Source organism: Molothrus ater, chromosome 2 (assembly GCF_012460135.2).
Source record: "Molothrus ater isolate BHLD 08-10-18 breed brown headed cowbird chromosome 2, BPBGC_Mater_1.1, whole genome shotgun sequence".
NCBI lineage: Eukaryota > Metazoa > Chordata > Aves > Passeriformes > Icteridae > Molothrus > Molothrus ater.
Window position 1 is genome coordinate 105,750,304 of NC_050479.2, and position 27,857 is coordinate 105,778,160.

General features: G+C 39.6%; 1 protein-coding gene across 3 annotated transcripts in view; it reads left to right on the forward strand.

Moving 5' to 3' along the window:
- The window catches only part of NRIP1 (nuclear receptor interacting protein 1), a 73,376-nt gene extending 45,996 nt beyond the window's left edge, over nucleotides 1-27,380 (forward strand). For 2 of the 3 annotated variants that reach the window (XM_036379538.2, XM_054518615.1), the window contains one exon: nucleotides 18,594-27,380. In XM_036379538.2, coding sequence (XP_036235431.1) covers nucleotides 18,955-22,443 — 3,489 coding nt within the window. In that variant the 5' untranslated portion in view covers nucleotides 18,594-18,954 and the 3' untranslated portion in view covers nucleotides 22,444-27,380. Of the gene's footprint in view, nucleotides 1-4,318; nucleotides 4,368-18,593 lie in introns of all 3 variants that reach the window. The other variant, XM_036379528.2, reaches the window with a different exon arrangement.
- The last annotated feature ends 477 nt before the right edge of the window (nucleotides 27,381-27,857 follow it).

Here is a 27,857-nt window from a genome sequence, read left to right on the forward strand (position 1 = left end):
GATGGGAATGCCAGTAATTTGTCTCATTTTGGAAGAGAAAGGCATTTACTGTCGTGTGCAATTCCTACTCCTTTAGTAGTAAGCACTGTTGTTTCCTCAAGTTTAAGGTACCCGATTATTGTTTGGTTTCACTAATAGGGGAAAAAAACCCCAGAAACCAAAACACCCACAAAATATGGAGAGAATATCTTGTAATTCAGCTAAAATTCAGAAAATCTATCTTTATTTGCTATGGATATGGAGTTAATGTGCTACTGTTCAAGCTGCTTAATCTTCTCCTGTTCTTGCTGTTCCTCTTGCGTAGAGTAGCAATATTCCAAAGCACTGCTGTGATATGTTCATGGATGTTCCTGAAATGTTCTGTCTTGTTCCAAGATGGAATCTCTCTTTTCTTGCAATTTTGACAGTTCCCAGTAGCCTCCAACATGGTTTAGACCCACACAGTGCATGTAATGAGAGGTCCTGGTGGACAACGGAGGAGTGAAATTACTATGATCAGTCCGTAAATAGCAGCAACCATCTAACATCAGATATTTAGATGTCAGATTGAAACAGGTCTTTGGTAGCTGAAATGCCTCTTACTTGTTAGTTTGCTTGTGAGTGGGGTTTTTTAATGACCTCAGTTTATGTATAAGCAATATGTAATTTAATTCTGTAGTTCATGCAAATCCAAAATAGTTTGGGATTTTAATTCCAGATTCATGTAGTGAATGGATAAGTCTGTGGAAGTCCTTTCTGTACTTAGGATGTTGCTTATACTCTGCAGCTTGGTGGTGGAGTACATTAAGATTTTTTTTTATTGGTATTATTATTAAGTTTTTAAATTGTGGTTGTATATTTCATCAAAAAAGCCCCTGATGCTTGGTCAACTTCAAACATTTTCTTCTTCTCAGCTTTTCTACCTGTGACTGTCATTTTACCAGAGAAAATAATTTCATGGAAGGGTAGTTCAGATGCATGTTTTTTGTAATTTGCAACTGTGGACACTTGCACATAGTTACAGCTGACCGAGTACAGTCAGCGGTGGAAGAAGTATCTTACCAACAGTTTCCCACTCCTACAAAAATTTCTTCTGTTCTCCAAGATTTATGAGGTTGTGGTGTCAAAGGTTTTTGTAGCATTCAGCTAGTCATGATGGAGTGCAAGCCAGTTTAAAATTAAAACTGGCTGGATGAGCTTTACTATGCAAAAATTAAGGTCATAATCAAATTTGCCAATTATACAAAAAGAAATGTTAAACAAGGGAGATTTTAGTACCTGAAGTGGCAAAGATTGTGCATACAAATCCCTATCAAGTAATTGGATTTTCTAGAGGTGCATTAGAAAGACTTCATAAATACTGTTCTCTTTCTTTTGATTATTATTTGTGAGGAACATGGATCATGCTTGCTCCTGAAAAATATACACTTGCTTCAAGTAAAGAAACTGAAGTGAAATACAAGAATTCGTGGGAAACACAAGAAAGATGTTTTCAGATATATTAGCAAAAAGGAGCTTGTTGTTACTCTGTGTTCTTGAATCATTCATGTCTTACTGAGCAGCTGGCAAAAAGAAGTTGCATTCAGTGCATGCTTTATCTCTTACATGTGGAAATGAATTGCAAGAAAGGTTTAAAGTCTGTTAATCTTTCTTTTGGAATCTTACCCTCCATGCCCCCATATAAGTGGAGCTTTTTGGTCTTGAGTGGTGATGGATATGCAGTAATTTACTGTTTTTTCTCCTTTTTCTCCTCCCACCTATTTTTCAGCAACAGATTAGAGTCAAGATGTTTTAGAGCTTCCAGTCCTTCCTCTTGTTCCTTTGGTCAAAATCACTGTAAAAATAGTGTAAACCCCTGAAAATTTTGGACTTTCCATTCATATGCATTGTGACAAAGTTTGCTGCAGTTCAGTGGAAATGCTTCCTACAACATGGTAGAGAAATACAGCTGGTGTTGTAGGCTACCTAGAATTTCACCTCTGGCTTTATATTTTAGTGAGGCAAATTGATTATAGTGTTTTACAGTGTGCAGTATCCTACCTTAACATGTTTCTGCTTATCATTTTTTATAGTTTAGGACTCCATGCTGGTCAGGCAGGTTGAACAGTCTCACAATCTTTCCTGGCATTGATGCTTTCTTCCTCTTTATACCTACTTTTCCCCTACATCTTTCCTTTCTGTTTCATTATCTCTTCATCTCATCTCAGTTTGTAAGCACTTTGGTGTCGTAGTCTGAATTTACAGGAATATAAAACATTTTACAGTAGTAATTATGCCAAATGTCAAGCACAGACAGACTTGCTCTCATAAACCTGGCAGCATATAAAGAAGGCAGGTGGATTTTGCATCCTGGTAGGTTATTCTTGGTCAGTCAAACTGTTCACCTTCCAAAGTGCTACAAGCAAGCTCTGGTGTGCATGATTTACTAGAGAGATACCGAGGTGACTTTGGAAGCAAGGGTTACGTTTTATTTGCAGTAAAACAGAATTCAGACGTAGACCCAGTAAATCAAACCACTCTGGTTTGAGGTGGGGAAATTATGTTCCAAGAAATGGAAACTTGCAGTATTAAGTCTGCTGTTTGGGCTGGGGAGGTTATTTGATGAAGGCAGCTGGGACACACAAAGCTCCCTTGGTTTTACTGGAGGAGGTCTGGGTTTATGCTGAGCCAGTCCCTGGGACAGGTGCTCCCTCAGCCTTCACCTTGCTCCTCAGAAGTTTCCTCATCCATGTCATTGTTTGTTGTCATGATTAAAAGTAAGTAAGTAGTTTTGGTCTCTGTGAAAAGAAGTATCTCCTTTCTCTCCTAGGAGCAGTATTTTTTCACTCTCTGCTCTTGCTTGCCTCTGTGCCCTCTGAAGAGAGAGCAGATTGCATCAGGGTAGGGATATTGTCATTGTACCAGCTGGAGAAGTGAAAGAGCTTTCACTAGACTTTTAAAAGTAGCAGCTCAAGAGAAGGGGAACCCTTTGATGCTGTATTTTAGCCCTTCTACATTATATTTTAGGTCTTTTGTACCCTTTTCTTCCTATCATTAGTCTTTGTGTTCTGTTGATCTTTTAGGGTATATCATTCTTTACTTCCCTTCCAATCATAGGTAGTAAAAGAAAGGTATTGGGTGAAACCTGTTATTACAGCAGCACGTATTGTTGTACTGCAAAACCAATAAATGCATTTTTTCTTCTGTAAGAGGAAGAGAAAACACTTATTTTGGAGGCCAGTGTTGCTCTAGGGCTTCATTTAATTGCTGTCCAGCTGAACTTGTCAGCATCTCACAGGTGCAGATGTATTTATTTTAAACTTCATATAGACTATGATGAGGAAAAGGAAACAAACAAGTCTGTGAGGAAGGGCAAGCAACATATATCATTTGTGTTTTGGCTTGTGGTCTTGCAGGAGGTATTTTGGTGGATTTGGATTAATTTTTTCTCTGGTAATTTACTGCTGGAGGAGAGGAATAAAGAGCCTCCAGAGTGTAGATGATCTTCGCCTGGGGAGCAGTGCAGAAGCGTAATGGAATTTCCTGTGTGAGAGGTGCCTGAGTATTACAGTAGAAATGAGTGGGGAAACAAAAGGGTGAGGAAAAAGGACACAATAAGTGCTTAGGTTATGTGGATAGAAATGCAAGTTATTAATGTTCGTAGAATTCAGATGAGAAATTCTAAACTTAATCTAGAGCAAGAGAAAAACAATTGAAAAGTTAAAATAAAGGGTTATATGAACAGAGTGTCTTCAGGGGAAAGATTACAATAACAGCTGTGTTTTGTGCAGTGTGGAATGGTCTTTGGATGTCATTAATGCTACACAAGTGTGGGTTGTGGAAGTGGGAGCTGAGGGAAGATTGAATGAGGGTAATGATGAGATCAGGAGACAATGAGCAAGATTCTAGAGAAGAAGAATGCAGTGGATGTGTTGTGTGTTCCTGGTTTCATTTTGGTTGTTTGTTCAGGGCTTTTTTTTTGTCATGGTGGGTAAATGGATAGTGGGAATAAATGGATAGTGTTAGAATAATCTCCTGATGACAGCTTTTTTTTACAAAGTGGGTGGTATTAACCAGACAAGGAGAGCTATCCCCTCTCTCCTGGCAGGTTACCTTTACCAGCTTGCTCAGCTCAGTTTCATTTGTCAAGTTCTGATACTCTCACAAATCAACCACAAGTATAACCAGCTTTTGGGGAAAACTTTATATTAATCTGTTTATACCCTGTTAAGAAGTAAGACAGGCTCCCTTTTGTGAACTGATACTGAATTAACAAAGGTACTTTCCTGTTACTGTAGAAGTAGAATTATTTTCACCATAAGTTTCTACATCCTGATTATAATGTATTTATTTTTGGCAGGGAGGAGTGAAAACCAGATTCACAAAGATCCTGCATTGACATTTGAAAGGTATGAGTTTCTGCCCTGAACTTGAAAAGTTTATTAACCTGTATTTTTTCTCACCCTGGACATGGCATGGTAACTTTATCTCATTCACACTCGTTATAGTCCTTATCCCTCTCAGGAATTCCCAGTCAGAAGATGGTTCATTTCACATCCCTGTATAGTCCTGATCTCATTCTCCTGACATTGCTAACTAGGGTGCCAAGTTAACAATCTGCTAAGTTTCCTGAGAGGCTGAAGACATGTTCAACTGCCCACCAGAAGTTCTGGCTTTTTCTCAAAAAATGGATTTTTAATTTTATGCTTTTAAGAGCAATAAGTCCCTTTGAGAAAATGTTTTGGGTTCTGGGTTTTTTAAGTTTTTTTTCCCCTCTGATATTCCTTTGTTGCCCTCTTTGGCTTGTACTTCCCTTTCCAATATGATTTGCTTCAGTATTTATTTGGTATTTGGGAGTGTTTGTGGTTCTGTGAGATTCTGCAGGTACTCACAAGTCTTAACTGCTACTGAATGAAATCACATTAATGTGTTCATTTCTGTTCTTTTGGTCTCACTCACTGATGAAATTGAGCAACAGAATTTGAACAAAACTATCCTTCTTTTGCAAGATTATGGATAGACTAAAAAAGAAAAGAAATCAAAAAAATGTGCTTTTGTAATAATGCAGGCAGTCAGTGAAACTTGCCTTCAGGTTATTGACAAGGCCTTACTATATATTGATTTAGAAAACACTGGCATTATTGATGTTACCTTGAGCTGGGAAATGACTCTTCCAGTTACATCAAGGAAAGATGGCTTTATATAACACAGAGAACATGGGTTGGGACCTGTCAGCCATGTCCAAATCTCTGTTCTAGGCAGGGTAAACTGGAAATAATACATAGCTGATCAGCTGAATCCATACTTTTGGCTTATAGATAATAGCTGTCAGCTAATGCCTTTATACATGGCTTCAGCTACTTTGGTGCAGTTTCACCTGTTTATTTGCTAGATTCTTGACTTTTAGGTCTTTTGTTATGACAACTTCCCCCACTCTCACCACATTCTTTCAGTACTCATCAAGTGAATAAATTAAAACAGTAATTTTGAGCTATTTCCCCCAAGGCTGAGACAAGATTTGCAGAGAGAAATTCACCACCTACCTCCCACTGCCTTTCATTGTTACAAATTTTATTTGAGGATGGATTGATACAGGACTTCCAGCATGTGGGAAACCAAATCACCTGCAATGGTTGCTGTGTGTTGAACAACTTGAAGGAATAGGAACTCTGGAATAACTGATGTTGCACATCTCGGAAATCCCATGCTGTGTCCTGAATAATAGAAGAACACTGAAACTTCAAATGTTAACTAGTTTGCTTTTAGTAGTCATGATGCTTGAACTGGTGATGTATTCCTGGGTTTTAGTGTGGTCCTATGCATATGTCTGTAACTTTAATATTTTTGAATCATTTAGATGCCTCTCTCATGCACAGATCTGCATAACTTTGTCATTATTTTATTGTCCCTTTAAAATTGATAGGTGTACTTAGGTGAGGGAAAATAAGTAAAAAGGAAGTACAAAGTTCAAGAACTACTACACTGTTCATCAATAGGGTGTTTTAAGATTTTTAGAAATTTATTTGACATTTCACACTTGTAAATGTAACTATGGACAATAATTTTTCTAAAAAATAAGTAAAAAATTTTACCTTTACAGAATTGAGGATTGATAGCCATCTAGTCTTTCAACATAATCCATTGTTGTGGACTCTTGTCTGCTGAATTGACCAGAAGTACTTTTTGCTAGCTGTGATATTTATTGTTGTTGCTGTATTGGCTGGTTGTTTGCTCCTGTTTGTCATTACCCCCTTTAAAGACAGCACCCTTGAAGTGCTTTACATTTGGATCACTGTGTGGAAAGATGCCTGTTCCAGCTCTCCAAAGAGCAATGGATAAGAACTGGCTTGCAGATATTTTCTACATGGCGTCACAGCCAAAACCACTGCTGGCTACTGACAGCAGCCTGCACATCCCTGCTGCTCAATAAATGGGGGATTTTATCCAGTGTTCAGAACAAGCAGAAAACTCTTGCTTCTGCAGGTTTTGTGTGTAAAGAGTGTAAGCTTGTATTTAAAAGGAAAAAACCCAAACCCACAATGGCTGCTGACTTGTTTTATCAAAGGTTTGGTTGTGAAGATTAAAGAGGGTTTTTATAGTATAAGCTTGAGAGAAGACTTGCCATGACACTGAATGAACAGTTATTCACTGTAATGCAGCTCAGTTAAAGCAAAGGCTTTTTCATGTGTTTGTAAACTTAAAAAAAAGCTATGTGACTCCAAATAAACTTGCTGTAGGGTTTCACATGTTGGGCAGTTGTACTGCTAATAATGATGTGTTTCCTAAAATGTTTTTAGTTGTGAAGTGTCCTATATACACATTTTCATGTGTGCTTGGTTCTCAGAGTAAGCTGCTGATTTGTGGATGTGGAAAGATCTTCTGCTGGTTTGTTGTAGTCATTGTCTGATTTACTTTCTTTTATTTTTCCCTTTCTAACTCTTCAATGCAGTGAGAAGCTTTATCAGCTTTTCACAAAGTAGGAAGGATAGAAATTCCATTTGGGGAAAAGAAAATTAACCAACCTCCCCTTTTCTCCCATTTTGCTGAAAGCGCTTACAAAAGGGGGACTAAGGAAGAGCAGAGTTGTACTGCCCTGAGGTCTACAACTTAAATCAATTTGATCTTAAACCAGTGACTGTTTTAAGGTCTGATGAATCACTAACAGAGTTAAAAGCACCTATACCACAGTGCTGAGAAGCTGGCATCCCAGGCTCCAGGAGTGATTTGTATCTGGCCCTAGTAGCTCAGGCAGTGCTATACCTTAAAAGGGTGACAACCTAATTCTTGTGAAGGATATTTTCAAAAAGGAGACAAGTTTTTAAACCTTTTTTTTCCATCTTTTCTTTCATTTGAGGCCTTTTCATTAGTAGCTGAGACAACCAAGTCATACAGGTAGAGAGCTGCAAATGTACTACCTCTACAAAAATGGAGGAAAATCAGTAAACAGAAGTTAAATAGCTGAAACAAGGTGCAGGAGAATATGTGATGGCATGAAGGTTTTACTGGCAATGTCCAAGATGCCCACATACTAGTGAGCTAGGTCACCCCAAATGGGTTCCTGTAAAAGCTTTAGTATTAACACAGGCAGTCCTAGTTATAGATATATCTCTCTGTCTAAAGATAAATTGCTCCCACTCGTGTCTAGACTAACATCAGAGCAGTGCTGGTGTGGAAAGTGGGGTTAAGAATTAAGAGTACAAGCCCCACACTATTCTTTAGTGCCTATTACAATGAGCATCTAAACTTTGTGGCAGCAGTGCAGCTTCAAATGCCATGGTGTCACCCCAGACACCTCTTCCTCGTGTTCAGGCATCGGAAGGGTGCATGTGGTAGACGTGACCTGTAAGCTGAATCTCTGCTGCATGTGTTTAAAGCTTGGAGAATGTATCAGTGCGTGGATGGATGGATGGATAGATCAGTGAATGACTTGCATTGCTGACTATTTTCAGCAGCTGAGTTTTAATGAGGCTTTCAACTGTTGCTACTGTGTTTAATCTGCTCACTTACTCAGCCTTCAGCATTAGAGAGGCTTTCTAGGAGGTAAATGTTGTCCTGATTACAGAAGAGGTTAGTTTGATTGTGTTCTGCACAGACCTTGAGGTTTTTTTTGTTAATTGAGAAATATAAGCTGTGCACACAGATAATTAGGATAAATAATCAAGTGTTGTGCTTGGAAGTGCACATCCAAATATACAATTGTTATATATGATAAGTGTCTTGAACTGCTGCAAGTTAAAACATGAGGTCCTGATTCTTTATCCTGGTCTTGCTATGCATTTGAGTGGGTTTTCCTTTTAGATTTGTAATTTAATGTGTATAAGCAATGGCTGAATAGAGTGAAAAGGATGGCAAAAAGTGTCTTTCGCTTCCTTTTCATTTAACATAAGAGCTTTTCCTTAGTTTATTTGCTGTGCTGCCTAATAGCTCTTATCAAAATAAATAAGGACAGAGCAGCTGCTCTTAAATGCAGGGAATGCTTAAAATATGCAGTGTACCAATGTGAAGAAAACGAAGTGTAGTGGTATTTCTGGTAAGTCTACTAAAAAAAAAGATACATCCAGGAGCTTTGATCAAATGCCAGCTCTTACATCAGTCCTCTTTGTAATCTTTCGTGCTGATCTGTGACCTTGACCTTGTGTTTGTGTTTGTATGTCAAATCTATTTTAGGGATGGACAAACTAAGTTCAGTTTAATAGGATTTATACTCCAGCTTCATAGGATACCTTAGTAAAATATAAAAATTAAAATATTTGGGTCAGTTAAATTTTCAGTCATCTTTTAAAATTTCAGTGGGTTTGAAGACGTTGACTTTGTTGTTCTTGGGAATGGGTCCTTACAAAGACATCTTTAGCTCACCAATAAACTGTTCTAAATTCAGCATGGGCCTTCTGCCTGGAGGTGGGGTTTTCTCTCCAACCATCTCACCAGTGACTGTGCTTTAGTTTGGCATTGAGTGAGGCTCAGCACTGAAAGTAGTTCCTGCTCTTTGTCCTGCCTCATGCCACTTGTAATCCGTGTTCCCACAGGGAGAAGTGCAAAAACAGACCCTTGGCAGGATCTTTGGGGTTTCTTTGGACTGTGACAAGGTCCTCAGTCTGGCTTGCCTTGCAGGAGCTTTGTGCCACGTGCACTCAGCCGATTCTTGAGCACAGCCCTTATTTTAAACACCAGCAAACGGCAGCAGAGTTGGTTGGTGTAACACTGGCACTTTGGGCATATGGGTTCATAAAGCCTTAGTGAGGTTGTTGGTTTCAGGGGCATTGTGAAATAGGGTCCCAAATTAGCTAATACTTCTGTGCAAATATGGAGTAATAGTTTTATTTTTAGAAGTCTTTTATTTCTGGGATAATGTTATTTTATGGAGAAAATCACATGCTTTCTTCTAAAATCAGTCACATCTCTATGTTACTTTGTTTTATACTTTTTTATTTGGCATAAGCATGTGTTTTGACTCTCTTGACAGTAATGGGACAAGCAATAATAATAAGTAGCTTTATTTTTTTGCTATTGCAGTTGTTTTCTCCATGAAGAACTCATTAAAAACAGATATAAATGTTTCCTTTCCACAAATTTGTGATGGCATATTGTCTTCTCGAAATGCATGGCACCATTAGCAGCATAAACTTTGGGAAATTATTTCCAAGTGTATGTCCTTACAGTGAAGGATAGTTAAACACTTCCCCTTACCAGCTATCCATTGGTTTTGCTATGCCTTTGTGGCAGTAAATGTTATTTTCACTGGTTTTGAGTTAAGTTGGTATTGTAATTGTTCTCACTTGATTCATGGCTAGAGGTGAGGTCCTGTTCTTTATGTGTGAGGGTCAGATGATTGCCTGTATACATCTATATGACTTCAAGTCCTTTTAACATTTTATTTAGGGATTTATGCTGTGAATGTTTTTAGATTAACTCTGGTATCATGATAAGGACTCTTTGTCCTTTTGTCTTTACAGGATGTTATGAGCCTCTTCTCCCAAGGTTTCACTAAAGCTGGTTCTTACATTTTATCTTGAATTTGGCTTGGTGTTATTGCTGTTTTGGAGAGGAAAAAAAATAAATTATTTGAACTTAGCTAGTAGAGACCATCTTGCTAATGCAGATTTTTCCTTTCACACTTAAATGTAGGTATATGAGCCATTTTCTATGTCCACAACAACCTTTGTAAACATCATCCACAATAAGCTGAAGTCTCCTATTACAACAGAAGCGGTAGTGTCCCCTCCACTCACTTTAAAAAAAAACAAACCCAAACACAAATCATCTGGGTCTCTAACATGGATTTATGGGGGTTTACATATAGTTGAATGCTATGTGACTGTGATCCTGTATTTCACCTTGCCTGGATTCTTGTGTATTTGTGTTCAGTTAGCTGAAACCTATTCTGTTGAGAAGTCTACAAAATGACTTTCATTCATAACCATGAACTGGTTGGTCCCAAGTGAAACACAGCTATTACTGTCAATAAAATACTGTGCATTACTTTTTAGTCCTTTGTTACACTCTGACATCTGAAACCCATTCTTGGTTAAAATAACATAAAGTGACTTAAAATATGCCAAACCACCTAACATAGTTATTCCAAGAAATACAGCATTTTAGGTCACTGCTATCAGTAAATGCCTGTATCTTTAGATCCCTCCAACAAGCAGGAGGTCAGAGTTGTGTGCAAATGCATTATCTGCATGCATTGATCATAACTCAAAAGCATTACCCAGGAGAGAACATTGATTTCTTCAGTGTATATTAATCACACTTCATTCCTGGGGAGTTGATGTAGAGTTAAATGCATAATCAGTGATTTGGTTTTGTAGGTGTCAGAGGGAATGGAAATCTGTTTGAGTTTCCTTTTAATTGCTTATTTATAGGCAAGTGGTTTACCAAACACTGGAAGGGGCATATATATTGTTGTATATGTTGTATATTGTCCTCCTCTGTCCTGAAAACAAGTCTTTGTATAGATTTTTGTATGTTTTTTGCTCTTGGTCTCTTGAATAGGAAGACTCAATTAACCAAAAGCCTTTTTGCTCACTATTTCTGAGCTCAGATCAACACCCTTTCCCATGTTAGTTGAGATTCAGTGATACATGCTATTTCTGGATCCCTGTCCTTAATGGATGTGTGGTGGGGGTGTAACTTCTCTGCATTATCTTTTAGTTTCTGCCCTTTTTGTTTTCAGCAGCAGCAGACCATTGAGCAGTGAATAATGGGACAGGTTTAGGTGACAAATACTTGCTTCCTTCACAGGTGGTGTCCCTAAGTTGAATGTCTGTTCTTCCTCATTCCTTATGATTAGCCAAGACTTGGCAGAGAGTGTTTCTAAGTTCATGCCTAGAGTGTTAGCAGACCATAATCAACAAGTGAACTCGAAGATGTCCTTTACAGTGCCATTAGAGAACAAAATAGAAATATTCCTCCAGTAGTATTTGTAAGAACAAATATACATACCTGAGTCTGAGTAAGGAATTGACTGAAATGTCTGTGAAACACTAGGTGAATAGCAAATTATATGAACAGCATGGGGTATTCTGTATCTAGGAGTGATTGTTTCTGTGATGCTCTGTTCTTGTACTTGTTAGAATAAGAAATACTTACTTAAGGTAGGCTGAGCTATTGTTTGAAGAGTGTCACAGCATGAAAAATGGCCATACGTGTTTTGTCTCTGAACTTTGCAGCAGGAGGTTTTGAGGAGCAGGCCACATTTGGATTAAGCTGTGTATGGTGCTTAAGTGTACTTGTAAACCTTGGAGAGCTGCTACTGAGGCTTTCACAAACTCAGCTTTCAAGGCAGTTGTCTGCTCCCCATTTCCTCTTTCCCATATACTTCATCTCTTTTGGGGATTTCATTGGGTTTGGGATTACGTTGGATGAGGGATTTTTTTTTTTTTTTTATTTTTTTATTTCTCAGGTAGAGTTTTGGTTGGTTGGTTGGTTGCTTTGGCTTTTTGTTAGGGCTTTTTATTTTCATTTTCAGTTTCTTTCCCACTCCTTACTGGTAGCTTTATGAAGTAAGATATAAAAGCCACATGTAACTTAGGGAGAAATTTCTGCCTGTGGCCCTCTGCATGCTGTGCACCCCAATCTAGAAGATGGGCTGAGAGCCAGCATTGGATGAGTCTCAGTGTAGCCAGCAGTGCTCAGAATTTGTGTTTTCCACAGGGCAAAGCTTTTTCACAGCATTTGAGGTGTTCCTCCTTGCATGTCTGTCCTGGCAGGGTGCACAGCCTCGCCTCGCCGCCTCCCCAGGCAGCCCCTTCTGTGTGGGTATGGAAATCTCCCTGACATTTCCACACCTCCTTCCAGCACAGGCTGGAAATGGCGTGTTCCCCCTTGATATATATATTACATACTACCCCAAAGCTCCTCGTTGTTGTCATGGGGTGGTGTTCCATGGTCTGAGTGAGTCACAGATTCCCGCACTGGAGAAGCCCATGTGAAATCTGAGGAGTGGAGGGACACTTGAGATGAGGTGGCTGAATCCCCTTTTCCACACCCCAAATGGAATGTGTAGGAACAGTCTCCCTTTCCTTATGTGCCTCTGGCGCTGCTATTAACAACAAGAGTAACCAGCATTTACGTTTTAGTGGCCTCTTAAAGGCTGGAGTAAATCTAAATAGTCTCTACCATGAGAACAGTTGGGGTAGGTATTTTCTTCCCAACTCAGTTCCTGCTTCACTAACATTTCAGTCTAGTGGTCTGTCAGGTCTTAGAAGAAAAACTGTGTCTTGTGCCTGCTGTGCTCTTGGTTCTGTGTTTCTGTTGATTTTGTGTGACTTAAATATTCAGTTATTTAAGATTTGTGGGTAAACTGCCATTCAGTTACTTAGGATTTTCATAGAAGGGTAGATACTGCATCCTTTTGAACTGTTTCATCATCTGTTATGGAATTGGTTTGCTCTAGTATTTTTCAAGATGCTGTTACTGAAACTGCTAAAATAATCAGAAGGTTTTGATCAGGCTTGTTCGGCTCTGATCCCTTCTACATGTAACCCCCTCCCACTGCTGCCCCATCCCCACCGTGAAGAAAACACCTCTTGCTGTTGTCTAAACCTTAAAGTCAGGTCAGGGCTAGGCTTGGCAGCACTCAGCTTAACAAAACACAGGAGAAAGGCTTTTCCATCCCCGTGCTCGTGCAGAATTTGGCTGGGAAGCTGTGGCTGCTGCTAATCCTGCATTATCCAAGGGGTGTTTCACAGAGGGAGCGGTGCTGCCGTGTGCTCCATGCCAGCCTGGAGGGAACAGCCCCAGCTCGGGATGGGGAATGCCAGCTCTGGTGGGGTCACAGTCTCGGGAGCCTCTTCAGAATTCCTGGCAGCAGCAGGAGCTCCTGCCAGCAACACGATTCCTCATGTGCCCTCTCCTGCCTGAGCTGTCTGAAAGGGATAGGCTATCCTTCCCATGTTTAAAATGTCTTTTGGAGTCAGTCAGCAGGCCCAGGAGCAGTGAATAATGTGCCAAGCTCCTGGGAAGAAGCTTATTTTTGCTTTCTCAAACTGATACCCTACAGTTGTAGGAGAGCAGCCTGATTCATTCCATTTAAGTGAATTAGTTGTGAAAAAAAAAAGCTTCTGGATTCCCAAGTTCTTTAGAGTGCAGCTGTGGGAGAATTCACCACTTACTGCTGAGTTTTGCTCCCCCATCTGATCTTTTCTGCCTTTCTTTCTTTCTTTTTTTTTTTTTTTTTTTTTTTTTTGTCTTTTTCTAAATTACATTTGCAAAGGGAACCTTCAAAATGTCTTGGCTGCCTGAATCAAAACTGTGAAGAGGTCTCAGCTGCTCCATTCATCTGAACAGATTTCTGACACAAATAAAGCGTGGATTTTGGAAAGCAAAGCACTTAAACACTTGATTCTCTTAAAGCACGTGCTCAAGTGCCATTGAAGTACCTGCTCTTGTGCAGCTCTGTGCATTTGGTGCCGGGGTTGTTGATCAGGGCTGCTTCCCTGCTCAGAACCTTTGCAAAAAGAGCCAACTGAAGACTGAAGTGCTTTTACCAGCACTCTGAAAGCATCCTTCCTGCTGAAATCAAAGGTGTGCAAATTGAGCTTAATAACAAAATAATTCTGGGACAGCAAGTCTCATAACCCCACTCATTCTTAGGTCACTGGAAGATTCTACTGCAATTCCCAGTGCAGCTAGGAGATATATATATATATATATTTATTTTTTTCATTGTCCTCTTCAACATTTCACCTCAGGCAGCCATAAGGATGGGGAATCACTTAAAATCCTGTGTTTTAGATACTTACTCAGTGCTGGTACTGTGGCTGCTGAGTAACTCACAGCCTTTAATATATTTATCCTCAATTGTCTTTCTGAAGTTCCCATCTATTATTACTCCCATCTGGAAAAACAGGGTACAGAGAAGTAAAACCAGAAGTCAGACAGCCTGTCTGCAGCACAGTGAGTAATTGGACCCCTGGATCCCAAGCTGCCACTGTAATCACTGTACTGCATTCCTCAAATCTGTAATAATTAAAATGACAGTCTGGGCCATTGGCTGATGTGGTGGGCTGGAGCCTTTACACTTGGGAATATGAGAATAGGAAGTCAGTGAAGCTGGTAAGAGGCTTTTTCTGGCTCTTCCAGTAGTAGCTAAGCATTAGAACACCAAATTTATTTAATAACTGAAGATTTTTATTTCTCAGACCAGTTTGATTTTAGCTTTAAAAATGCATGTTTTTATTCATCCCAACTTAAAAACGGAACATAAAATTGCTACAGGAGTTTAATAGTCATGAAAGAACTCTGAAATGTAGTTAATAAAAATGTTTTATCTGTGTGAACATACAGTAATCTCCACCTCTATTAATCATTCTAACAATGTGCGTGAGTTTGGGTAATGTGTCTTCTAATAAATGTTCATGTGGGCAATCTGCTAGCCATTGCCAGTTTCCTAAATGAATACCTTAATGGTTTCTGTAAGATTTTTTCCTATGATCTTGAATTGAAACTGCAGAAGAAGACACCTTGATAATACCAAGTTTTTTGGATTACCTAGTAGATTATGTAACCCTCGTACTCAAATAATGTTAGTCTAGTGTTGTTAATTTACTGTGGCTCTCTGTTCCATTTAGCAAAAGGATTTAACTGCAAATGCTAGTTTGAGATACTGGAAAAATGTCTCACAAATGTGGTTTTGCTAGTTAAATTGTGAGCTGTCCAGAATTTCTTAAATAGCAGGAAATATCTGTTGGATGAACTAAAAGTCTGCTGTTTGTTTAGAGTATCAGGTTTGCAGTTGAGGTTTTCATTCATTCAAAAAATCTGTTAAAAATCAAACATAAATATTCAGGAGCAAAAAGCAATTGGTTTTGTTGTACTTTTAACATATTAGAAGCTGTGTTCTCAGATTTCATTATCTTTTGCAGCAGTAATACATGGTAAGCAAAGGATCTTCAAGTTTGTTTTTATTCCTTAAAAATCTTTGTGGTGGATAAATATATTTGTAGTTTGCAAATAAACAAAGAAAAACTTCCACAACTGCAAAAGTGGAATTAATTTTCTGGACATAGGCAGTTCAGTGAACATTTTAATATTCCCTTACTTTCCCTATACTGCCTACAGCTTCTCCTTAGGCACATTTTGAAAGGCTGAAGAAGAGCTTATTTCTCATGGTGTGCTTCACTTGAGGAGTGTCTGACCAGGTGACACCATTTGTGCTCTGGATTCTGCTGCTGATTTAGTTTTGTCTAGGTAAACTTGGCTTAATGAGCCAGGTTGGTGCTCCTGGAGGTTCTGCACAACAATCTGGGTTATTTCTCATGGTACAGAAGTCTGGGAGAAAATAGTAGAAGTGACAAAAAAAGAGTGCATTTAGAGTAGCTGTGGTCAGGAAAGCACATGAACTTAACAATTTATTTTGTCATAGTAATTAAATATAATATTTAGGTCTAGAGAGTTGTAGATCTTAGCAGTTGCTTCAGCCCTTGCTGGGAAATAAGAAAGTTGCTGGATGACTTCTCCTTTCTCTCTTTTCTGCCTTTTCTTTTAACTTTCTTTTCTTTTTCCTTAGCACTGCTCTGGTAATTTCTTAAATATTTAATTTAAAGAAAAAATATCAACATTTCAGTGGGTCCTGGGAAGTTCTTTTGTACACTTGGTATGTATTTAGAAGGTAGCTGAATGGTTGCCTTAGTGTGCCTGCTGAGCAATAATTTCCAAAGCTGGTTTGGATTTGTCATGACTGCACCTCAGATGGACATTGTCATGTGAGATTTTTACACTGTAATATCTGTTACAGCACTAAATCAAAAGAGGCTTTTTGAAAGGATTTCTGATGTCCTGTTCTAATGTGTTAAGTGCTTTCCAGATTTCATTATCTTTAAAGAAGCCTCTTTGCAGCAACCCTGATTTCATTAAATTTATCAGTATTTCCCTAGCACTGGGTAATTAAAATAAAATAAAAATGAAGAGGTGGAAGAACACTTCTTAAAATAGTTATTGTATATAAACTGTACTGGCTACAAGTGTCATCTCCTGCAAGGGGCTTTTGGAGTACCTGAGGATTTGCATAAATGTGTTGTGTTTTTTGAACTACCCAAAGGTGTAGTGAGTAAAGTTGTACTGAATATTGGCTTAGTGATGCATTTGTTTGGGACTGTACCTTAAAGGTGTCCTGTAAGCCTTGCTTTTACCAGATTGTCAGAAATCCTGACAGAATTTCAATTTTATTGTCTTCAATGCAATACTTTTGGAAGCTGGAAAAATATATTCCCCAGTTAAAGTGTGTTCCCAAATGTTTGAGGAAATTAGTCTAATTGTATTGCTGTTACTGTTGCTGAATATTTAATAGTAGCATTGGAAATCTTGTTTTGTTGGGTTTTTTGAGTTTTTTTAGGGATTTGTTATTTGTAATTTTTATTCTTTTTTGGGTTGAAACTCTGTAAAAGCCCACTCAGAGGTACAGAGGTTTTTGAAGGAACAGTAAGATGATCAGTCATTTGCAGTTAGCTGAATCCACATTCAAGTTGTTTCATGTTTGAAGGAGCACTGTGTCTTCCACAGGTAATTCTGTAAATGCTGGTTAATGTAGTTCTGAGAGAAGTACTGAGACCTCAATAATAGCTAACAGCTTTGCATTTGATATTTAAATGCATGGATATACACGTCTACACTACAATGCATTGCTGGTTAGACTTTTTGTTTGGGTTTGGTTTTGGCTTCTTTTTTTAAGATAGCTCAATTTTTAGAGTTTTTCTAGATGACTTAAAACCAAGTAAGGGAATATTTGCCCAGGGAGATTAAGGACAGTTAATATTATAGCTACTTAGTAGTTCTTATTCTTTACATTTTTAGGATCTGATTATTTTCTGACTTCTAGTTGCCTGTAGGTTTTGAATTAAAAACTTGCCTCTGGGAAGTCAATCATAAAATATTCATTCACTTTGAGGAGGCAAGGATTTCATCTGTGTACATCCCTTTTAAACTTGTAAATACAAATTTTCAATGGAGTTTTAGCCCATGAAAGCAAATTACAGAGTTCAGTATGCAGAAGGACACTTACCTTTGCTCATGTTGAATATTTATTTAGCCAGTTTGGTACTGAGTGACTGAAGGAGGATGCATGTGTGCTGTAATGATCTCATTACTGAGGTGTGGTGACTGAAATGTTCCTGCTGCCATTGACCAGCCCTGTAAGTGAAGCTGCAGAGATGCATCCAGCACAAGTGCCATTGCTGTGCATTTTAAAACAGCTTTTTATTCCACACTGCCCCATCCAAGAAGGTATTTAGTAGAGATATTGCACACTCTTGAAGAATAACAAGGCTTGAGGGAAGAACTGGTTTGGTTTGGTTTTGCCATCCTATGTGTCGTGTGCAGAAAGAATGCAAAGGTGAAAATCCTCCAGGGAAGGGAGGATTTTGATGCCAGGATTTCTGTTGCATCAGGAGCATAAGCGACCTCTTCCCCACTCTTATCACAGGATTGTTCTAATAACTGGTGGTGTTTGGGTGTTGTAACAGCAGATTTCACCCCTGTTGTGTCACCATACTGGATTTTGCATTGGTGCATAGTCTTGGGCAGCACTAACAGCTTTGTTTCTACTTTCAGCAATATCATCCACCTGCCAAACAGAAATGTACTCATATATGTGATGCTGTCTATTCTGTTATTTCAGAACATATGCAACCTGAAACTAAACATTGACTTTAGTCCTGTCTTTTCCTATTAGTTCAGTTTAAGAGTGATAGGCTGCATGTCCTGTGTATTTACATTTACAGAAGAAAATTTCATGCAACTGTGAAGTAAAATTCAATGGATTTTTTTAAAAGTGTGTTTAGAGTGATTTCAGATTTTCCTGTCAGGTTTACTATTCCTTATTTTTAGCTGCAGAATAGTGAAATTCAGTGAAGGCTTGTAGTAGCTGTGCTTATGATAAGTAAGCTTAATTTTTGTGTAAAACTTCATCTCAGAATTGTTTTCATAATGTACTTTGAATTGGATACCAGGTATTTTGTCCTTTATTCGATTTTTAGTTTCTTCTGGAATGTGTGTTGTTTATGTATCCTGAATCTCTGCCTAAGATAATACATGGGGGGGGTTGGGTTTAGATTTTTTTTTTTAAGGAAAAAGTGTTTTATACAATTATATCTTAATCATAAATATTTTCTTTCTGTTTTGTGTTTCTGACTTAGGAATTTTATGTGCTTGGTGGAGATGGAAAAGGAAGAAAAGCAAGCTGGCCTCCAGAAGAAAGAAGGCAGCAAATACTTGATGGAACTTTTTTTCTGTGAAACCATGTTTTGAGTGTTCCTCCTAGACGTCGTCCATAAATATCCTAGATCTCAGCTGAGGATTGCTATGATTGGAAACCTGGCTCATCAAACAGTGTACACTGGGAGAAGCCTGCCTAGGATAATACATTTTCTGTTCTTTCTGAAAGTCTCTAAGAAAACACTGTAGACATCTACCTGTTATTAACTCTGCATCTTGATTGAGCAAAACTAGCCTTTGAAGTGAACAGAAACAGAGCCTTTTTGGAAACTTTTATTGAACATGACTCATGGAGAAGAGCTTGGCTCTGAGATGCACCAGGATTCTGTTGTTCTAACTTACCTAGAGGGATTACTAATGCATCAAGCAGCAGGAGGCTCAGGTACTGCAGTTGACAAAAAGTCCACTGGGCATAGTGGGGAGGATCAAAACTTTAAGATTTCAGGAAATATATTTCCCAGCTGTCAGAGTAATGGTCCAGTTCTTAACACGAGTACGTATCGGGGATCTGGCATGCTGCACCTCAAAAAAGCAAGACTGTTGCAGTCTTCAGAAGACTGGAATGCAGCAAAGAGAAGGCGGTTGTCTGATTCCATTGTGGATTTAGATGGAAAAAAGGAAGCTTTGTTGGCTGGCATGGTTGAAAATGTGCCTAAAGGCAAACAGGATAGCACATTACTTGCCTCTTTGCTTCAGTCATTCAGCTCTAGGCTGCAGAGTGTTGCTCTGTCACAGCAGATAAGACAGAGTCTTAAGGAGCAGGGCTATTCTCTTAGCCATGATTCTTTACAAGTGGAGAAAGATTTAAGGTGCTATGGTGTTGCATCCAGCCACCTGAAGACTCTGCTGAAGAAGAGCAAAGCAAAAGATCAGAAGCTGGACAACAGCCTGCCTGACATCACCAAGAACCTGCCCAAAGAGAGGTTTATAGAATCTCCTCATGCGGTGCAGAGCAGCCCCAAGGTGATGAACGAGCCCCTGTCGTGTGCTGCAAGGTTACAAGCTGTTGCAAGCATGGTAGAGAAACGATCCAGCCCCGCTGCCTCGCCCAAGCCCAGCGTGGCGTGCAGCCAGCTGGCCCTGCTCCTCTCCAGTGAAGCCCACTTGCAGCAGTACTCCAGGGAGCACGCTTTAAAAGCACAAAATGCCAGTCAGATTGCAAGCGAGAGGCTTGCAGCCATGGCCAGGCTGCAGGAAAGCGCTCAGAAGGACATGGGCCAGTTTGGTTTGGCCAAAGGAATGACAAGCCATCTCAATGGTCAGGCAGGATCATCCCCCAAAACAGTCGCTAGCAAAGGCAACGTGGCACCGTTTCAGAGTTCGGTGGGAATCATGCACTCGCCTCCCAAAACTGTGGGATACAAAAGTACTGTGGAAAGGAGTAACCTGAAAACCTCTCCCAGCAACAGCTTGCTCTTACATCTGCTGAAAAGCCAGAATACCACCAAGCACGTGAAAGGGCGTGAGCAGAGTGAGAGAGCCAGCATTTTTGAAGACAGCAGCACACCAACAACTGTTGATGAGTATTCAGACAACAATCCCAGTTTTACAGAAGACAGCAGTGATGATGAAAGCTCCCATTCTAACTGTCTTCCTATAGACCTATCCTTTAAACAGAGGACAGATAAGCCAGATGCAGGTCCACCTGCATCACTGGATAACCTGACTCAGTCCTTGCTTCGTAACTGGGATCCAAAAGTTTCCTGTCCAGAGAGCAAGGAAGAGAAAGACACTCCGAAAGCTTCTAAGCTGAATCCCCACCAGAAAGTAACACTACTTCAGCTGTTACTTGGGCATAAGAGTGAAGAACAGGTAGACAAGAGTAATGATCCTCAGGGACCACACAGTACAGCTGATGTGGCAAAATTCACTGTGCAGACTGGGAAAAGGACTCCTGTTGCTGACAGTCCTAGTGCCAACCGCATGACTCCGTTAAGCACTCCACCCTTGCTGGCTTCCACAAAAGCAGATTCTCCTATAAACCTCTCACACCAGTCACTGGCTGTCAAGCGGAGCTCACCACCCTATGCCTGCAGCATCCAGCCAGACAGACTGATGAATTCTGCATCTAAGCACTTGATAGACCTGTCCAAAAGCAAGGAAATTCAAGGAGCTAAGCTGAGCAGGACTGATAGTCCCCAGAACTCCTCGGCGTTCAGTGCCAGCAAGCTGCTGCAGAACCTGGCTCAGTGCGGCATGCAGAGTTCCATGTCGAGTGAGGAACAAAGAGCTAGCAAACAGCTGCTGGCAGGGAACATGGATAAACCTGTGGGCTTGATTGATAGATTGAACAGCCCTTTGCTTACGAATAAATTGAGTATGCATGAAGAAAATAACAAAATATTCAGTTGTCAGCCCGCACCCGCTGAACAAGGACTTCCAGGTTCGGAAATAGAAAATCTCCTTGAAAGGCGCACTGTCCTTCAGCTGCTTCTGGGAACTCCCAATAAAGGTAAAATTGAAAAGAAAGAGAGGATGCTTTTAAGAGATGAAAGTTCTCAAGAACAGGCAGACAAGGCTTTGAATGAGCAAATATTGACGGTGAAAATAAAAACTGAACCATCTGACGAATCAAATGTTCCTTATAATTCAAATGTACAACAAGTAAGAGAATGCAAGGGTAACAAATTCCAAGGGTTTGTTCATTCACTGCAGAGAAACACAGCTGCTTCTCCAGCATCCGAGGAGGTGAAATCTGAGCCTCTTTCACCTCAAGATTTCTCCTTTTCCAAAAATGGTCTGCTAAGTAGGTTGCTGAGACAGAATCAAGACAATTACCCTGCAGATGAGCCTGACAGGAGTCACCGAAACAACGAGCTGACACACCTCGAATCCAAGAGTCTTTGCACAGTACCGAAGAAGAGGAAGCTTCATGCTGAGCCTTTGGAAAGCCCATTAAAAAAGATGAAAAGTAATGTGTCTGATGCTGGAAACAATCACGCTTCTCCTACTGAGGCGCTGTACGGGCCTTTGCTTAACCAGCAAGAACTGAAATTCAGCAGAAGTGATGCTGAATTTAAATATGCTGTAAGTCATGGTTCAAATAGTGAAACTGAAAATAGGAGTTGGTCTAGAGATAGTAAAGGCTTTAATGTGTTGAAACAGCTGCTTCTCTCAGAAAACTGTGAGAGAGATCTGTCACAACATAGGAATAACATACTAACAGAGGGCAAGAAAAAAGGAAGCAAAACCAGTGCAACAGTCAATAAACCTGAATTCACCATTTCTTCAGTAAGATCATTGGTGGGAAGCCCTGTGCAGCAGAACAATTGTGTAGATCACAGAACATTTCAGTATCCCGTAGCAGTCAAAAGTCCGGCCGGCTCCCCCTTCCCTGAACACCTGGGGAGCGCGGTGTCCAGGCTGGAGCCTGACCAGCTGAGCATGTGCTCCATGCCCAGTGAGAAGGGCCCCATCAGATGGGTGATCACGGGCATGGACAAGAATGATTATGAGAAAGACTCTCCGAGACTGACCAAAACCAACCCAATATTGTACTACATGTTACAGAAAGGTGGCAGCTCCATCGGCAGCCAAGAAGCACATGACAAAGAAATTTGGAATGAGCCTTCATTTACCGAGAGCTCGACTCGTGTTACAATCAAAGAGGAGTTGACATCTGAGCCAGAGCTCAAAACTCCTTTTAGTAACTTAAGAAGCCCTTACAACAGCCATATGGGGAGTAACACCTCTCATCAGCACGGTGGTGTGAATGGAGAAGTGCATGGACTTCTGGAAAAAGTGCGAACAATCAAAAAAGAGCCAGAATAAACTGCAGCCTCCTCAGTGAGTTTACAATCAGCGGTTTTGAATCTTTGTTTAGAAAAAAAAAAAAAAAGAAAAAAGAAAAATTAGTATGAACTTCACTACTGTATAAATTGAGCATGATTTTAAAAAAAAAGCATGGTCTAATTGAAATGTTTTCATTTGATAAACTTTTTATTTTTCTGGTGATGTTATTTAAAATACATGTAGATAAAATTTGCTTTACAGTAGATTGTCACAAGGAAACTAGAAGGGTTGTAATTTGTACAAGATGTTTCTGTATGTATCAGATTAAGTTATGAGTACTCTTTGATCAGAGTCTTATTTGAATCTGCAAGCTTTTGGTATAACATAAAGTGTAAGCGTACAGCCTAGGTGGTGGTAATGCTGCGTTTCCTCCCTCCCTGTAAAATAATCCTTATTTTTTTGAAGCCTGAGCATAGAGACAGTGTACTTTTTTTTTTTTTGAATGTTTTAATATGTTTTGTGAAATTTTAAGAATAACTTTTAAGAAGTGGAGCAGTCCGTCCAAGGTATTAGCTCGTCATATTGGAAAACCTGCGTCAGTGTTAATAATTGAAGCGCACTGAAATGTATTTTTTAGTGCTTCCAAAATTTGTATTGTTATTTTTAAATCTTGTTTGTGGTCCTGCCAGAATAGTGGTGTACAATCTATTTTTCTTCCTTGCCCTGCTCTCAACAAATGCCTTCCTCAGAATTCTTAGCCATAGTTATGAGTTACTAGTTAGAATTAAGGGGTTTTTCTAGGTTTTTTAAAAAAAAGGCAGATTTTCATAGGCCGTGCAAGTACTGCATGAGTCCTTTTGTCGGCACATTCCTGTCACTTTCCTGCCTAAAAGGGGAAAACCAAAATGCCTCTTGGAGTAGTGTGATTGAGAAGGCTTAGTGCATGTATTCAGTGAGGAAAATGCTGGAAAGCTTGTGAAGGGGATGAACAGAATTGTGTGTTCAGCACCATCCTGCTTCCCTGTGGAAGAATACCAGCTGCACTAAAGCAGCACATCAGACTTCCACTCTAAGATGGAATAGGATTTTAATGAAAAATGTGTTGGCCTCTTCCTACAACCAGGGAAAAGAATCTATAATCTGCCAATATTTATTACTCTCTGAACAGCTGATACATGGTTTAATGCACTACCCTTTCACTGCAGAAAATCTGGCTTTAGAATAATTTCCCAGGTAGCACTGAGGATAAAACTGTGGTTTTGTCATGTTCTGTAATGGATAGTTGGATATATCTGAGAAATCCTTCCCTGCCCTTTTCCTCCATCCCCACCTGTGCTGTGATTTGTAACATCTGGCAGTATCAGCCTGAGCTGGGAGGAACTGAAAATTGCAGTCAGAGCTGAGACATCTTGAAAGAATTGCTGGCTGGGGAAGAGTCGTGTGGCTCTGCTTTCCCCTTAGCACTGTCAGTGTTAACTCCATTTGCAGCCCTTATTTCTCTGGGGGCAGGAAGAGGACAAAATCCAGTTCCTCTGAATTATATGAATTATTGGCAAGCAGAAGTTTTGCTGAACTTTTTACTCCCCTAAAAAAAATAAGTTCTCTGTGGCTTCCTGATTTCACAGATAATCCTCTCTGCCATCAGCAAGCAGCTAAGCAGTTGGCTTGCACAAATAATGAAAGCTGCACTCTGGTTTAGTTTTGTCTGTTTTCACCCTTGCAAGCCAGTGACATGACAAAACTGCTGTTTCTGTCCATCCCATGTCTGCATAGCAGACATGAGTGAGGGGGCGTTTTGCTCTTTTCCGTCTGTTTTGGTTTCAGAGATCCTTTTCCCAGACTCCTGGCTTGCTGAGACAGAGCAGGCTGTTGTCCCCCTCTCGTCCCTGTCCCCAGCCTGAGATCAGTTCCTCCTCTTTCCAGTGCAGTTCCTACTGAAAGGGACTTCTTCTGTCTGACAGCTGGAAAATGCACCACTATTCTGTTTTGCCTCCCTCCGGGGGATACCTTCTTTTAGGGAACACAAATATTTGGCAGTATCTGGTATAAAACATTCCCCCTGGTTTTTATGAGAAATAACAGAGCAATTTAAAGATATATTTTTATGTTACTTTGGTGAAGCATAATATATTAATGGGCTGTACAAAGAAAATTTATATTTTAAAACCTTCACACAAATCTAATATCATTTTAAATGTCATTGTCTGAAGTATAATATAAAAATAAAATTTTGTTTGTCTTTAATATTGCATTTATAAGTAGCCCAATGACAATTCAGATGTCTCATAGAATAATCATTAATGAGATAAAGTATATTTTGGATTGACAGTGGAACTGAATTCTTTTTATATGAGTCAACCCAGCAGAAATATTAAAAAGATGGTATTTGTTCCATCCATTAAATGTCTTTTAAAGTCTTAATTGATTATTTTTCTTGAAACAATGTGTATATAGGTAGGAAATATATACAATATAGAATAATAGATGGTCCCCAGACTAAATACAGGGCTATAATTTGCTTGAAGAGCTCCACAGAAAAATGCAGCATGAGAGGATGTGGAATTAACTGGTTGAAAAAACTTCTCCAAAGCTAAGTTGAGATGAAGAGTGGGGAAGAGATTCTGACCCTAACAAAAAATAATACTGGAATCGAGCAATGTGCTGACCTTTGTATTTATTCTAGGGTAGTCTATTGTTATAATATATACTTTTGAACATTTAGTTTTGAAAGTTTTGTAAAACAGTTAAGTTAAAATGTTAACAGTTTGACCAGTTAAGGATTTAGCTTTCTTTTTAGTTGATGTTAACAAAAGGGTATTGCCATTCTCACAGACGTCAGTAAACTCTAATATACAAGAATTTAAGTTTGGGACATGGTGTTCATGGAAGAATCTTCTCTCCTGTAGGCATTGCACTCTCAAACAGCAGGTAACAAGAATGGGGCCCTAGAGAGGGGGCAGGACCTGCCAGGGGAATGCTCAGTCAGCTGCTAAGAGGGCAACAACTGTCTCCTCCTATATGGAATTCTCCAGTATCTCTGGTGTTACCCCCTCCCTAGGGAAGAGAGGTCTCTTTTGGATCTACCCCATCCACACTTAGAGCATTGACACCTTAGGACCAAAGGCTCTTTGATTGTTTCTTGTCTTGTAGCGTGGGTGAGTAGAAAGGAGTTGCTATTTTTTTCCTTGGGGACTTTTCCATCAGAGAAGAGGGGTGTGGGAGCTGGGTTTGTTGTCCCACGAGGGACTGCTGGGGCTGGCCACGTTTTCCCAAGCAGCTCTAAGATCCCTGATTTCCACCAGTCCCTGCAGATGAATCGCAAACCAAGGTCATCTCTTGAGTAGCCCTCAGTACTCTCAGCAGCTCCTATAGGCCTTTAGAGTACAGATTTGGAACAAAATGGGGTCTTGGCAGCAGCAGCTGTGCAGGCAGAGCAGTGCAGGATCAGAGGGTGCTGGTGTGGGATATCCCCATCAAAGGAGCAGGGAGGGAAGGGAAGGCACATCCCAGGTACAGCCAGCAGAGACTGCTGGGGACAGCTGGAAGTGAGTTGGGGCATTGTCTCTGTACCATGCTGAGAGTGCAATTGCAGCCCCTTGGAGCTTTAGCCTGGAATAACTCTGGCCCCACTTAGCTGGGGAGGGCTGGGGCTGCAGCTGGAGTGGTGGAGACCCCGGTGCCTTGCTGGAGGGGGCGTCAGCAGCGCCTGGATTTGGGGATTGACTCGGAGCTGCCACGCAGATTTGCCTTTTCTTTCCAGAGGGAAGTGTCTGGGGCTCACATATCCAGGTTTCTGGTGTCTCCTCTGCCAAAGCTTGAGGAAAAGGTGGTGGGTAAGGCTTGACCACAGAATCAAAAGTGGAGGGCTGGAGGGTTTCTCAACTGATACCATAGAGCTGGGCAGCTCAGTTTGAGAAGTTTATATGAGATCAAAAGGGAATTCAGCCATAACTTTTACTTTTCGTAGCCATTTACTCTTAGTGAAGTTTTTAAATTTTTAATTTACGAATGTTTTTAAAAGAAAGAAATGAGTGGTTTAAATTTTCCCTGTTAAATGTTGGTGAAAGTATTACAGCTCTCATTGACGTCAGTGACATGATATTACCAGTTTGTTCTCTGCCACATCTTACAGAGGAGTAAACTGGTAAGTATATATTATATATATATTTATATATAATGTAAATATGTTGACTTGTTACGCCTATAATATGTTGAAATTGGTTTTTAAAAGGTGATGTAAATACTGGTTTCCTTAATGAAAAATACATATTTTGTATTGTTCTAATGCAAAGGAAAAAAACCTTTTAATCTTTTTTGTTATGTATATTCCATGTATAAGTGTAAATATGATCACATAGGTTTAAAAACTTTTTGCATGTATGTATACAGTTGCAAGTCTGGAAGAATGTATAGAAAAATTCTTTTATTTAAAGTTGTGATTAACTGCTGCATGAAAAGTGCATGGGGGACCCTGTGCATCTGTGCGTTGGCAAAAAAAAAAAAAAAGTCTTAACAAGTCAGGTCAGTTCAAAACACAACAGTATTCCACTTCTGGACATGACTTCTGCTGTGGTATTTTAGCTTTGTGAAAGAATGTGCTTCAATTCAAAAGGGTCTGGAAAAAAAAACAAATGCAAACCTACTTTTAAAACATGAAGTGCTCATACAACTATGATAAGTCATGTAAGTTCAGGACTCCATTTTGCATAACTGAAATATTGTACCTGGACTATTCCATCCCTGTAAAACAAAGGAGTATTGATTTTCATTGCCATACATAAGAATTTGGGATTTTACCACAACCAGTTTTATTGTGATGTGTCTTCAGTAATTTAACTGGTCTCATTTTTTTTATTAGAAATTAATTTCCTCATGTGATGTCACAAAACTGTACATACTGCAGTGTGAAGTTTTTTTAAATCTTTCAGTGTTTACTTCCTGCAGAAGATTTGAATAAATGAGAAAAATGCATTGTCTTGATGGTTTTTAAATCTGCTTTATTTCATGTGTACTTTGCCTTATTGGCCTTAGTGGGCTCTTTGCATCAGTGCTGTTGATGCAGATTTCTGACAACAAAAGTACCTCAAGGAACTTAGGCACACACAGCCTTCAGCAAGGCTACTGACTGGAAGCTGAGTGTTGTGGCAGCTGGAAATGAAGCAATCTAAATCAGATTAGCAGCTTTACTTCACAAAGCTCTGTATTATGTTTTATTTAAATACCCTTCTGCTTATTAACTTGAAATCAGTGACCATAAACTGAAAACCTCTAAGTGGGAATTCTCACGTGAAAATAATTTTGAATGTTAAAACGTTGTTCAGGTGCCTTGTGCAGGGTGGAAAGATGTGTTTTCCCACTAAAATCTACTTTGGTTCATATCACAAAGAAGACTTCTCAGTTTCTCTATGTTTGCTTAAGAACATTAATAGAATAAGTGAACACAGTTTGCCCAC